Genomic DNA, 13,296 nt, shown 5'->3' on the forward strand with positions numbered 1-13,296 from the left:
TAAAATTTTGATGACAAATGAGTCTTTGATGATTTTTAATCTTTGATCTGTATACTTAATTATTAGTATAATAGATTTTCAATTAACGTTTCAGTTTTTTAATAGTCGATATTAATATTAAATATAATTTATTAGTATTAATCGTCATTTGTAATATTAAAGATATTTTGAGAACTTTGCACATTCTGTGAATGATATAAATATAAGTTTTAATATTTATATATGATCAGCTGATAATCCAGGTGTAGAAGCACAAGTTATCGCACAAGATGCTCTAGGGCTTATTAGACAGGATGTCGGTGGTCGTCATTGCGAGCTCTTGACTCATGTTTTGGATCTTCTAAGACACTTAACTCTCTCAGGACCTCCTTCCGAATGTTCTGAATTGCGCGGATCTCCATTACCTGTTGCACTTTTACCAGTGTTTTTTAATTTATCCGTAATAATATATTATTTATAATTTCTCATTAACCCATCGAATCAATTTATTTTATACCAAAATTTTTAGCGTTAAAGATCTTATACAATTCAATTTACTCTTTTTAACATTGAAAATTTTGCTTAGATATTAAACTCTTAAGTATTTATTTTTTATTTTAATTAGAAAAAAAGGTAATTATGCATATTAGGGGCGAATTCACAGATTTTAATGACCTTGACATATGTTGTGATCTTCAACCGAGTTTAGCCATCACTCGTTATTCGTTAAAAAATTATGACCAAAATAAGTTTAAGAAATAACATCTTTTTTCTACTACATAAAACAAAAATTCTCTATTTTACAATAAATTCTTCCTGCCAAGAGGCGCACGATTTTTCACGCGAAGCGAGTTCCACCTCACCTCCTCCCCTGTGAAGGAACGTGCGACTATTTTCACGCGAAGCGAGTTTCACCTCGCATCCCTCCTTGCTAAGTGGCGTTCAACTTTCCATGCAAAGCGAGTTCAATCTAGTTCAACCCCAACTCCCTCCTACCAAAGGGCGTTCGACTTTCTACGCGAAGCGAGTTCTGGGCAGGGGGGAGATGGGGTGGACGTTTCACGTGGATACTCATGCTCCCCTAAGCAGAGGGAAGGAGGGGTAGATTTCGCTTCGCGTGAAAAGTTAAACATTTCTAAACAGGGGAAGGTATAGGATATAATATTATATTGTTTAATATTGTATAACAAAAATGCAATGTTATTTCTTAAACTTTTTTTATTAATAACTTTTTAACGAATAATGAACGACGGCTAAAACCTGTCGGAAGTGACTCAGGATCATGATCTTGACAATATATAATATATCAAGGTCATTAAAATTTGAGGTCGCTCCTAATGTGCATAATTATCGAAAAAAATTACACATTTAAATCCAATCTCATAAAATGCATTATGTTAAAAGTGTTTCTTTCATGTAATTTATTTTGGCCTTATTTTATAGCCTGGTGATTTAATAAGATGGAAACAAGTGGCGGCCAGATTCAGCGAATTAATTACGGAAGCCGCCGCGCAACTCCGTCGCGATGAACAACATGACATTTATACGGAAACTATAAATTCCACGACGAGTTACACTGATGTAAGAAATCTTTACTGGAAAAACAATTAAAAATCCATTAACATGTCCTTAACTTAATTTTGAGTCATATTTAATTAATGTAATTGATTTTGTCTTAGAATAATTTTTTGGTAAAAAATAGCCGCTATCATCCGTTACTTATGTATTTTTAGACAGCTTCGACCCCACAAGAGGAAGATGAATTAACGAGATGGCAAGAGTTTTCGTTGTTGTATCCTATTGTTCGACTTAGAGATCATTGTAATATTTGTAAGATATTATTAATTAATATATTTCAATTTCACTAATATATAGATATCCACTATTATTTCGTAAAGTATTCATGACTATTTTAATCTTTTTTTTATTATTAAGGCTTCTGATTAGTCACCACATCATATTGAATCGTGACGTCAAAAGCGAGTCAAAATTACTTTACGATTTATTTACTGACTGTCAGGGGGAATAAGCTTAGTTTTTGTCCATTTTTACAAATGTTTTAAAGCGATCTCATCATTTTGTTTTATCCAAATTGTCTTTATTTACAAATGGCAAGTAATAAAAATTAACGTGTCATTTCTCGCTTCTGACGTCACGACTCAATGTAACTCAATGTGGCTGTGGTGATTACTCAGAAGCCTTAATAGGGCTGCGTTCGGAAACATCACCTGGGTACTCCCGTGTATCATCTTATCTTTGTTTAACATTGGATGAACACAAGGATAAAACGATACATGGGGGCACTCGGGTGATGTTTCCGAACGCAGCCTAATAGGAATACTAGTAATTTGGTTTATGCCTGGTTTATGCTTCGGTCTTAACTCTAAAATCCTAAAATTCAGCCAATAGGGCTGCCAGTTTTAACTGGTCCTAACTGAAATCTGTATTCCATTAGCTAAATTTTAGGATTTTAGGATTAAGACCGAAGCATAAACCAGGCATTACTTTCTAACGAAGCGTTTATTAACAATTCAATAAAATTTTGTCGACAGGTCATGTTGGCGAGATGGCACGTGTTCTTATTACACCATTACAACATCCAATCGTTGGCAGGTTACATCAAACAATTGCTAATTCTAATTAACAATTTTATAACAATCGTACAAATCGTGCGAAATATTTTTAAATGCAAATTACTATTTATATTATCGTAATTTTGTTTATGTAAATTGATAAAATATTTCAATTATACTTTAATTAAAATATTACGTTTACATCTACTGCCAATGAATAGTAACGATTATCGATCTAATTAAAAGTAACTAGATCAATTCTAAACAGAATCGTAAGGCTCGTAACTTGTTTTCATAAAACTTGTAAGAACTTATAACTGACACTGTAATTCTATGCATATGTATAAGACGTACGGTCATTCGTAAATATCTACGGTTTTTTGTAAATCTTACAACTAGCAAGAAGCTGTCTGTAAAGATTTTACAATAAAATTACAAGCGCCTGTAAGTTCTTACAAGTTTACAATTTTTTTATAATTAAGATCCGTAAATTAAATAAATTGTACCTGTAATACAAAATGAAGATGTTTATTTAAATAAGGAATTATTTGCAAACACATATATTTTTATATCTTTTCTAGTGTCTCTATACATTAAACTGCAAATAAAATGTTTCATACATTATAAATAAATTCACTGTAGAATTTTATACGATAAAATTATTTTATTGCTAACGCGCGCGAGCAAAACGCAAATAAAACGTTTCGCATATGTAAGGTGTGACTAAAATGTGCGGTTAAACTTTACGATTTAAATTTCAAAATTTAAGTATATATACCATTTTGTGGAATGACTTAAAACAACTTCCTTTAGGCATTCTTAAAATTTAACTGTGTAATCGCACACGGAGTTTGATATTTTCAAGTGTATTCTATTCTGATACGAAAGTACATAAAAATCGTTTTCACAGCAAGCCTACGTATGGAACATGTATGGAACTACGCCTATGTATACATTCCAAAAAATGCAGTAATCAATTAGACATATTCCTTTAATAAAAATAATACTGATACTTTTTCTTATTTAAAATTAAAATCATAAAATTAAAATCTTCTTCCTCTTAGGTTTTTCTTTCATGAAAAAAATACTGGTTACTAAAATTAGATTAATAACAAATTTTTATAAGCTTTATTTACGTTCTCTAAAATTATTTTTCTTGTATTTTTTTTTCAAGGAAAACTACGTAAGTTGTTACTACAATAAAACCATCAATTAAATTATACTAGTGTAAAATTCATTTAAAGACTATGTCATGACTGATTTGTGCATTCTTTAAGACAGATAAAAGATGAGCATGAATAACAGAGATTGTCACTCATTTTTTTCTTAATGTTAACCAGAGCGACAGAAAACTGCTGTAGAGCTCAAAATCAATTGTTGCACTAATTGTGGCTACGACCAGGAAAACCACGATCGTTGTGTGGGTGACTTTGGCGTAGTTGGCATAGATGAGGACGGTGTACCGGTCTGTTTCTCATCAAGTTGATTTTTCAGTCTAACCTTTTCATTTGTTTCGGTTTGCATCTTCTGCTCATATTGCCGTACATTTTCCAGGTTCATGTCATACCACTCGTCGATCCAGGCAAATGCCTGTCTATGGCCCAACACTAGAATATCCCTTATACACTAAAATCAAATAGAAAATAGAATAATCAATAAGTAATCACAATGTACTTTTAGTGGGGAAGACTCGAGAGTTTAGTACTTCGATTATATTAAATTTATATATCAAGAAATCGAATATAAACAATAAGAATCTCATTGAACCGTACACATAAAATCACAACTAATCTCGATTGCGAATTCATATAACTTTGTATCACTAAAATGTAAGGCATATTAAATATTTTCTGAATAGTAATGACATTATTTATATAACTATTGAAAAAAATATTGCTAAAATGTAAGGCAGATGAGAATAGTCAATTAGACAAACTTACTCTATGTATGAAATCTTCCACTCGCGTTTGCATACCCCAAACTTCAAACGAGGCATGAACCAATTTATAAGAGCACATTATGGGTTGCATTGTGTCCCTCCAACCTTCAATCAGGGGGCCACGGCCTGTTCTTTTCGATTGAAAGTACTTTGGATCCTGTTAAGATTAAGGCATTTTGATTAGAATTAAAATCTAACATTAGGCATTAAATATGGATGAAATTGATTGCAAGCCTACTTCCTCCTCTTTGTAATGTTTCGCAGAGAGCTCATCATATGCAATATCTACAAAATCGACTTCTCGATGAATCAATTCCATGGGTGACAGCCCTAAGCACTATAATTTAATAATAATAGATTCAGTATTAATATTATATTATTAAATAAAAAGTAATAACAAAATGTATATTATGAATGTAATGTAATAACAAAATATATATTACGAGTATGATGTAAAAAGTTATTTACATTTTCTGTGGAGCCATTATTGTCTTCATATCGTGTGTTTATCGCTATATGAAACTTTGGCACAAAGGAACACTGAAAGAAAAGTAATTCAGGACTAATATAAAATTTTATGGCAATATTCATACTGAATGTTACTCACAGTGTAATCTGCAGTCACCAGGAAGAAATAAACATGCAAGAAAATAAAAAAATGTTAAAACAGTTTAACTTCCTTTTTTTTAAATACTAAGATTTGAAAATCATTATTTTTATGAGTACTAAAAGAGTCATTACTACTTCCAACTTCTAAAGTAATTAGTAAGAGTACCTAGAGTACCTAGAGTAACTAGACTGTAAAATTTGATAAAATTATACTAGTTTACAAAGTTTTGTGGAAGATAAAGGCTGTTTCTATAATTTTTTCAATGCTGAAGTTGAATTTGCTATTTAAATATTTCCATGGAAGGTCTTATTTTTCAAATATAAAAGATATTTTTTTAATATATTTCCATGGATCAGTATTAATGTCTAGCAATAATTGGCTGCGTTCAGCAGAGAAAGCAGCTTTGCAACTGTTGTAAAATTCTTGAATATGATTGGTTTATACATTTAGATGAAGAACTAAGAGCAAGACCAATCATATTAAAGAATTTTACAACTGCAAAGCTGCTTTAGTTGTTTAGCATGTTTTTTCCAGTATCCTTGATGTTTCTCAATTATCATCAAATTCTAGTGGAAATATTTGCCTTCTCCATTATTTGTCGCATCCAAATTAATTAGAAAAAATATATCTTAAAAATTGACACGTTATATCTTAAAAATTCAACCAGATGGAATTTTTCTGGTAGCAGATTCACTGCTTCAAAATATGTTTTAAAAAAATGTTTCTTTTTCTTGCACTAAAAATTATTCAAAATTTGTAACCCAGTATTGCGATTATATTATGCAAACAAAGCAAAATGTACCTGTTATAGTAAAGGGATAATAATTCCATGCTTTTTCCGTCACATAAAATATTCGTGGTAAGATGGATTGAATCCAATAAGGGAGTTTACTGAAAAGAAAAAAAAAGACAGTGAAGTATTTGTTTCAAGAAACAACAAGCCACTATAAAGCTCCTATAAAGGATATTTTTCAGCAAGGATATATCCTTGTTGTTTGCTAATGTTAAACAAGGATGAAATTATTCACGTGTTATACTATGTTCTTGCTAGAAAATGTTCGTACCTGTTGTAATACTGCGTATATTTCATGTTATACATTTAAAAATAAGATTTACCTAGACAAATGGATCCTTTTCTCAGTATACTGGCCCTTTCCATGAACAGGATCCTCGCAGACGGTATTTTCAACCACCTCCACTCCTTCGTCGTTGTCGGATTGTTCATGACTGTGTCTGGCGATCATGTATAGCTGACCGATGCGATACTATACAAAGAAATTGATCGATCACTACGAAGTAATTCTTATTAAAAGATTTCGACATCTTTCAAAAAAAAAAAAAATCAACATAAGATAGACAACGATAATTATCAAACGAGTGGGATAAATACTTTCGTTTATCGAATAAATAATTAAATACGCGTTACGTTTCGTTATTAAATACGAAGGTTACCTCTTCCGTAGTGAGCGGCATAGAAATGCGGTACTCCTTAGTAAGAACCATCCTCGGATTATTTCTGACAGTCGATCAAACGCAATGATTGACCGTCCGTTTCACGTGCGTCCTCACCTGGAGAAGCACACAATTTTGTATGTAGGGATGGAAAATTATCGATCGATGATTTAAGAATCGATGCTTTTTGTACAAATAATCGATTATTTTCCCGATTTTAAGAAATCAATTAATTCCTATATCGATAGTTTTTTACTTCGATATTACTAAAATTGTTTCGATGTTTAGTAAATTTTATTACTAGGTGTTTGGGATGAGTCCCTAGCGAGCGCGATATCCAATGAACATACTACTAGGTCTGTTCGCGTTGCATACACTTTTGGGGTTATGTAGGATTCACACTGCGTATGGCACCCTCAGGGCGCGTTCACACCTTGACGGAAAAGCAGAAAGCGGAAAAGCAGTAGCCAATTACAACTCGCGCTGATAGTAAGTAATACAAAAAGCCGAAATTGTCGAATACCAGCGCGAGTTCTGATTGACTGCTGCTTTTCCGCTTTCTGCTTTTCCGTCAAGATGTGAACGCGCCCTTACATAAGCACGGAAACGCGGAAACGCGCAACCAATCAATAATCGGTAAAATGCGAACCATAACAGCGGATCGCTTCTAATTAGTTACGCGTTTCCGCATTTCTACGCATGTAATGGCACCCTGAGCGGTCGTGCTTCTGGATGTACCTATTATTTCATGCTGTGTGGGTTATAATCTAGTGACTTTAGCCCGTGTGGATTGACAGCGACGGCGTATTTCACGCGGAAATTCCACCAGGCGTGTTCCCGCCGCCCCGCCGACAGTTTCACGTTTCACGCAGTTTCACGTGTTACGTGTACAAAGATCGTGTTTGTGGATGACGAAGACGAAATCGCATCTGCGGGCAACGATGTGCAGGTAACATTGCTGCGCGCATCGGTGCGACATGCGATGGTGAAACGGGTAGCAGGATTGGGGAGCGGCGTGTGTGCAGCTGCGAGCTCTCGGTGCGAACGAAGGAACACGGGCGTGAAATCGCCGACAATCGATGCCAATGGCCTACGAAGCGTTATGGCACGAGTACAAGCAGATGCCCGTGGTGACGCGAGCTTACACCACAGCCTGTGTCATCACGACCCTTGCTGTGGTATTTATCTTGTGGCTTTTTTTTTATCCCTTCGATCAACCTCGCCCGTCGACCGCCCGTCGCGCGTGTCCAAACTCGAATCTTCATTCCAAATCCCTTCTCTTGCATTTTCAAATTTTCTTTTTATCTGTTTCTGTAAGATCATCAAGTATTTAGCTGATTCTACAGTGAGTTCGTAGTCCGAAGTCTTATCGGTGAAGTTGGCCAATAGCCAACTTTTATGATTAAGGGCCCTGGCACACAAAAAACTTAAGGCAGTAAGACGTAAGCAATAAGGAAATCAACATGTTGGATTCGCTACTGCTTATGTTATGGCCTTAAGCCCATGGCACATACAAAAACATAAGGCCGTAAGACATAATCAGTAAGCGAATTGGCCAATCACAATAGAGACCGTAAGGCCAGTAGCGAATCCAATCTTACGATTTCTTTACTGCTTACGTATTACGGCCTTACGTTTTTGTATGTGCCATGGGCATTATGGACTCTACTGTGATTGGTCAATTCGCTTACTGCTTACATTTTACTGCTTAAGTTTTTTTGTGTGCCATGGCCCTTAGACTACTGATTTTCTTAAGACCGACCAAATTCAACTTTATTCCTTCCCACTAGTCGAATTAAACGACTCGCTGTACAACTAACAACTAGTAGATGCAAAAAATCATAGTCACCTATTTAGGTTAAAACTGGTTAAGACTTAAGATTTCTGACTAACTCATTGTAGAATCAGCTTTACACTGGAACATATTTGATGACTCAGCATTTATCATCCTGATTCTTATCTAACGATTGTATAAAAATGATATTATACAGAGAGAAGCCTGATAATCAGGAAATAATTTTAATCAAATGAATAAATGGATTTCATTGAGTTTATCAAATATATTTGTTTGTTAGCAATGTATAACTGCTTTAAATGTTTCAGCAATTAGACTTGGTATCCCCGTTTCAATTGTATTTCAATCCTATTCTTATTGTGGAGCAGTACCAGGTACGAAAGTATAGATATGCAAATAACTACGTAAAGTTGGCTTTATTATGTAAGACAATTCAAAGGTTTTTATCTTCATTAGAAGAAAATTTATCAATAGATTTGTACTTTTTGTCAAGTTTATTTTTTTTCATGTACTAAATCAACAGTACAACTTTAAGTTTCCTAAAGAATTACACTGGATTATTTCAGATATGGCGATTAATAACAACATTTCTGTTCTTTGGAAATATTGGATTCAATCTATTATTCAATATGATCTTCACATATCGATATTGCCGTATGTTGGAGGAAGGATCCTTCCGCAGGAGAACAGCTGATTTTGTGATGATGTTTATCTTTGGTGGATTATGCATGATTGTATCCTTGGCAAATTTTAATCATTATAATTTTGATAATAATTATAATTATGGGGACATTCTATAATATTATTAATTGGAACACTAATATTCTATTAATTAAATTAGATTACATTTCTTTCTTAATAATAATTACAATTAACAGCACTTGTGTGTATAATAATGTTCATAATTATAGTAATTATAGTGATTGTAGTAATTACAATGGTAATTATAATTATGATAATTATAGTTATAATTATTAAATGTTGCTATTTAAAAAATGTTCTTTTTAATTAAAGAATACTCTTGTCCCTGTTCCTTAACTATTCGTAGACTTTTGCATTCTTCGTCAATTTGCTATTCCTGGGGCATGCATTCACAATAATGTTGGTGTACGTGTGGTCACGACGAAATCCTTTCGTCAGGATGAACTTCTTCGGACTTTTGAACTTCCAAGTAGGTCCAATTTAAAGAAATGCACATGCTATACATTATTTTTGTTTTATTAATATTGCGTAATTAGCTATTGCATTATTATTCTAATTTGTATTCAATAAATAGTCCTGTTACAATTACCTATAACTTTGATTTTTTTAGGCTCCGTATTTACCGTGGGTATTGTTAGGCTTCTCTGTATTGCTTGGCAATACGATATGGGTTGATCTTGTGGGAATGGCAGTAGGGCATACTTACTATTTCGCAGAGGATGTATTTCCCCGATTAAGAGGTGGTTTCCGAATTCTGAAAACTCCTCAAATACTGTAAGCAAACTTAACACTAAAATTAAGATAAAAATTATGATTATTAAAATCATGTGATTATATTATTAGGGATGATTATTAGAATATCCGGAAAATATCCGGTATTATCCCGTACTTATCCGATCGGATAGTCGGATATCATAATATCCAGTAATATATATGTATATGTTATATATATATAATTATATATATATATACATACGGGTAGGCCATTTTAATCAATACACGCGAATATCTCAAAAAGGAGAAATTTTTGAAAAAATGCATAGTTCATTTTCCCTCTTTCTCTTTTCATGAGAAGATAAAAAAAAATATCGCTATTTTTTCCTTTCTTTCTTTTGGAGCTTTGTTCCAGATGTCCGACAGTGTATCCAAAGAAATATTCGGTATCCGATCGTATAATTGCCCTACCGGATATCTGATACCCGATATCCGATAATTTTACTATTTAGTGTATTCCTAATTATTATGATTATTTAAAATGAAAATTATCGCTTTATTAATTAAATTGTCGATCAAAAAAAGATGGGTGAAATTGTTGGATTTTGGCCTAAACAATGGAACCTCTCTTATGCATGTTTTTCTTGTATTTTTTTATGTGCTGCATCATGTGGATACGTTTATTTCAAATTGATCTGATGAAAATATGTTGAAAATTGCATTAAAAGTAGCATAATTTTATCGAAATCTTGTTTTTGATTGCAATTTTTAATATTTTTCTATCAGTTTAGTTTAAAATTAATGTTCACAAATGATTTAACACATGGAAGAAAATAACCATGCATAAGAAAGATTCCATTACTTTGGTCAAAATCGACCTATTTTATTTATTGTCTAAAGTCTAGGACATTTTGTAAAATAGCCAATTTTAATCTAAGCAATGGAACTTTTCTTACATATGTTTCTTTCGTACTTTTTGATGTGTCATCACTTGCAAACGTTAATTTCAAGCTAAACTGATAGAAAATGCGATAATTTTGTTCAGTTTCCTTTATCGAGAAATGTCTCAAAAGTCGGATGATGATAAATAAGTGATAGACTATTGATGAGAGAAATGATATAATTTTCTTTCTTAGAAAGACTTTGTTTGATGCATATCCTGAGGATACAGATTATATGCCACCACCAGAAGATCGGCCAGGCGGCTTCAATTGGGGAGAAGAAGCCAATGTACAATAATCGAAAAATTCAGCATTCTCTTCTTGATGCTGTTTCTTACGTCGAATTGTCCGAGGATGTTGCTATCATTGTTCCTTTCGAATTGTGTATGATAATTTTTAGTGCCCGGGTTTGTACGCAAAGATGTATAACGAGATACACGTAAAAGATAATATATGTATAGGGTGTATAAGAGATCGAGCGATTTCATTCCATTAAAGATCTTTCGAAAAACATAATAAAAGCATAAGCTGATATTTTTTAAGTGAAAATTCGATACCTATATAAGATTTTACTTAAAGATTGCGATTAATAATCTTCAATAATAATCAAATTGTCGTCGAAGAAAAGTCAACTTCAAACTTTTCAAGGAATTAATAAATATAAGAAAAAGGGCTATGAGTCAAGTATTGGCCTTTCTTTTATATTTATTATTTTTTTAAATTTTTGAGCCTTAGTATCTGTATATAATTGTTGACTTCTCAAGGAATTTGTAGACATGAGAAAACGCGCGAGTATTTATACACTCTGCATATAGTCAAAAAAGCTACAAAGAAACGCACTCAAATAATCAGTAAGCTTTATTGATTTTTCTAAATTCCATTTACACATTCATACGTGTTTTTCGATACTCGTTTCTATATACAGAATCCGGATTCTATTAATATTAGCTCTTTGGAAGCTAAGCGTTGCGCTTCTAGCGCTGTGCTATTGCAGAAAATATGAATTAAATTGTTTTATTCAGAATATAAGGCTGCGAACTTATATTTTGTTTTTCAATCATAGATTCTTCATTAAGTTTGAAATGAGTTAAAGATTAGTAATTTTAGTTGTTATTAGATATTTCAGTCTATTAGGCCTAGTCTACAATCAGTCGGGAGACATCGTATGTCGTGCCGTAAGAAATTAACCAATCATGGTCGATTGTTTTTTTCACATTCAACTGTGATTGGCGAATTTCTTATGGCACGACATACGACGTCTTCCGACTGGTTGTAGACCTAGGCCTAAGCTGTTTATACGATCCTAATGTCGTATATAGTAGCTTATTTCATTCTAAACGTATGTAGCAAGTAAAATGTTTTAGTGATAATAAATATTAAAGTTTGTCGTATTCCGCAGATTTATATCTGCTGCAGAATTTAAAATTCTCTAATTCGATAGAGATTTTTATGTACGCGAATAAAACTGAATTTCGAGGGTTACACCCATCTGTCGCTAGAGAATAAACTTCCGGTTGAACACGAGAATTATAATTTTCCGAATTAATTAGATTTATTATATTAAGAATGTCACTTTTGTAAAAAAGATATTTGCGATCGGTGGTAATTTTGTGATACACTAATCGTGCTCATATAGTTCTTGCAAGTATCGATGGAAGAAAGAAAAAAATGCCATTGTGACAGGGAGACTATTTTAAATTGTACTAAAGCATTTATTTATATTTATTATTGTAGCGAAATGTAATCTAGGTAACATCTACAAAGTACAAATCGTTAAATATAAACTGAAGAAATAATATATATACACTTCCCACACTTTGTTTATACGTGTATATTATGTACTATGTGAATACAACGGAGATTTCGCATTGATAGTTAATAACTGTCGCTTCTTTTTTTCATTACCTTTTCATTATGAGGACGATGAAAAGGTAATGTTTTTTTTTTCTAGGACCAATCTATTGTAAATTATATAGTCAATTACTGTAGCAAAGAATTTTTTTAAGTGTGAGTTAAGTTTTAGTGTAGTTTTGCATCTTGAAATTTTTTCTCTTATTTAGGAAAAGTGGATTATTTTTTTCAAGTACGATTAATAATTAGCTTGGATGTAACTTTTTCTGTGATTCTCGTGAGCGCTATATGCAATTATGATCCTAAGCTAAATAGTTGTGAATTTTTAATACAGGTCACTTCCAAATGTTAATGCAAATATATTTTATATTGTACTGATTTAAGCAAAGAAATAAGAAATTTGGACTCCCGCATGATTGCGAGAAATAATTATCGTTGTTCTAATAGCAATTTCTAAGATCCTTAGGGATTTTAAGTTCTTTAAATTATTTATTCCTTTTGAATACTAGATTCGAATATCTATAGCGTTTTAATTTCTTAAATTTGCACATATTTATCTTTTCTTATATCTTTGACTTCCAGGATCGTAGGATGTTTTTCCTTCGCACGATGTATTCCTTGAATTTAATAGTTAATAATTATCAAAGAGCTGTAAAGAAAATAATGAGTAGTAATAAGAAATGATTTTATAAAACCATTTATTTCGATTTAAATAATAAATGATTAGCGTAATAGGATTA

At 32.5% G+C, this 13,296-nt stretch overlaps 2 protein-coding genes across 3 annotated transcripts; one reads left to right on the forward strand and one right to left on the reverse strand.

The window, feature by feature from the left end:
• Window positions 1-3,723: 3,723 nt before the first annotated feature.
• rdgBbeta (cytoplasmic phosphatidylinositol transfer protein 1) lies at window positions 3,724-6,699 on the reverse strand. Its single transcript, XM_018462232.1, has 8 exons — window positions 6,554-6,699; window positions 6,218-6,366; window positions 5,904-5,992; window positions 5,099-5,106; window positions 4,960-5,031; window positions 4,730-4,828; window positions 4,493-4,648; window positions 3,724-4,178 (listed from the first exon to the last, which is right to left on the reverse strand). The coding sequence occupies exons 1-8, from the start codon at window positions 6,602-6,604 to the stop codon at window positions 3,945-3,947; spliced, it is 858 nt and encodes a 285-aa protein (XP_018317734.1). The 5' UTR covers window positions 6,605-6,699; the 3' UTR covers window positions 3,724-3,944.
• A 663-nt stretch (window positions 6,700-7,362) lies between these two features.
• On the forward strand, window positions 7,363-13,288 carry Der-2 (Derlin 2). 2 transcript variants are annotated; one of them, XM_018462224.1, is made up of 6 exons: window positions 7,363-7,731; window positions 8,657-8,722; window positions 8,915-9,082; window positions 9,397-9,519; window positions 9,661-9,824; window positions 10,905-13,288. In XM_018462224.1, exons 1-6 carry the CDS (start codon window positions 7,633-7,635, stop codon window positions 11,146-11,148), a joined length of 864 nt encoding a protein of 287 aa, XP_018317726.1. In that variant the 5' UTR covers window positions 7,363-7,632; the 3' UTR covers window positions 11,149-13,288. The 2 variants fall into 2 exon arrangements, with proteins under 2 accessions (XP_018317726.1, XP_018317727.1); XM_018462225.1 differs by having other exon boundaries at window positions 7,633-7,731; window positions 10,901-11,072.
• Window positions 13,289-13,296: the final 8 nt, after the last annotated feature.

The sequence above is a fragment of the Mycetomoellerius zeteki genome, unplaced genomic scaffold, assembly GCF_001594055.1.
Source record: "Mycetomoellerius zeteki isolate Tzet28-1 unplaced genomic scaffold, Tzet1.0 scaffold135, whole genome shotgun sequence".
Classification (NCBI taxonomy): domain Eukaryota; kingdom Metazoa; phylum Arthropoda; class Insecta; order Hymenoptera; family Formicidae; genus Mycetomoellerius; species Mycetomoellerius zeteki.

What these genes read in the sequence shown, in the direction of transcription:
- rdgBbeta (XM_018462232.1), bottom strand. Translation starts at nt 6,604, where the DNA reads ATGGTTCTTACTAAGGAGTACCGCATTTCTATGCCGCTCACTACGGAA. An exon ending in AAAAGGATCCATTTGTCTAG is followed by an intron (nt 5,993 to 6,217) that starts GTAAATCTTATT and finishes TTTTCTTTTCAG; the next exon opens with TAAACTCCCTTATTGGATTC. An exon ending in TGGAAGATTTCATACATAGA is followed by an intron (nt 4,179 to 4,492) that starts GTAAGTTTGTCT and finishes ATTTGATTTTAG; the next exon opens with TGTATAAGGGATATTCTAGT.
- Der-2 (XM_018462224.1), top strand. Translation starts at nt 7,633, where the DNA reads ATGCCAATGGCCTACGAAGCGTTATGGCACGAGTACAAGCAGATGCCC. An exon ending in TCATCACGACCCTTGCTGTG is followed by an intron (nt 7,732 to 8,656) that starts GTATTTATCTTG and finishes TAAATGTTTCAG; the next exon opens with CAATTAGACTTGGTATCCCC. An exon ending in CTGAAAACTCCTCAAATACT is followed by an intron (nt 9,825 to 10,904) that starts GTAAGCAAACTT and finishes TTTCTTAGAAAG; the next exon opens with ACTTTGTTTGATGCATATCC.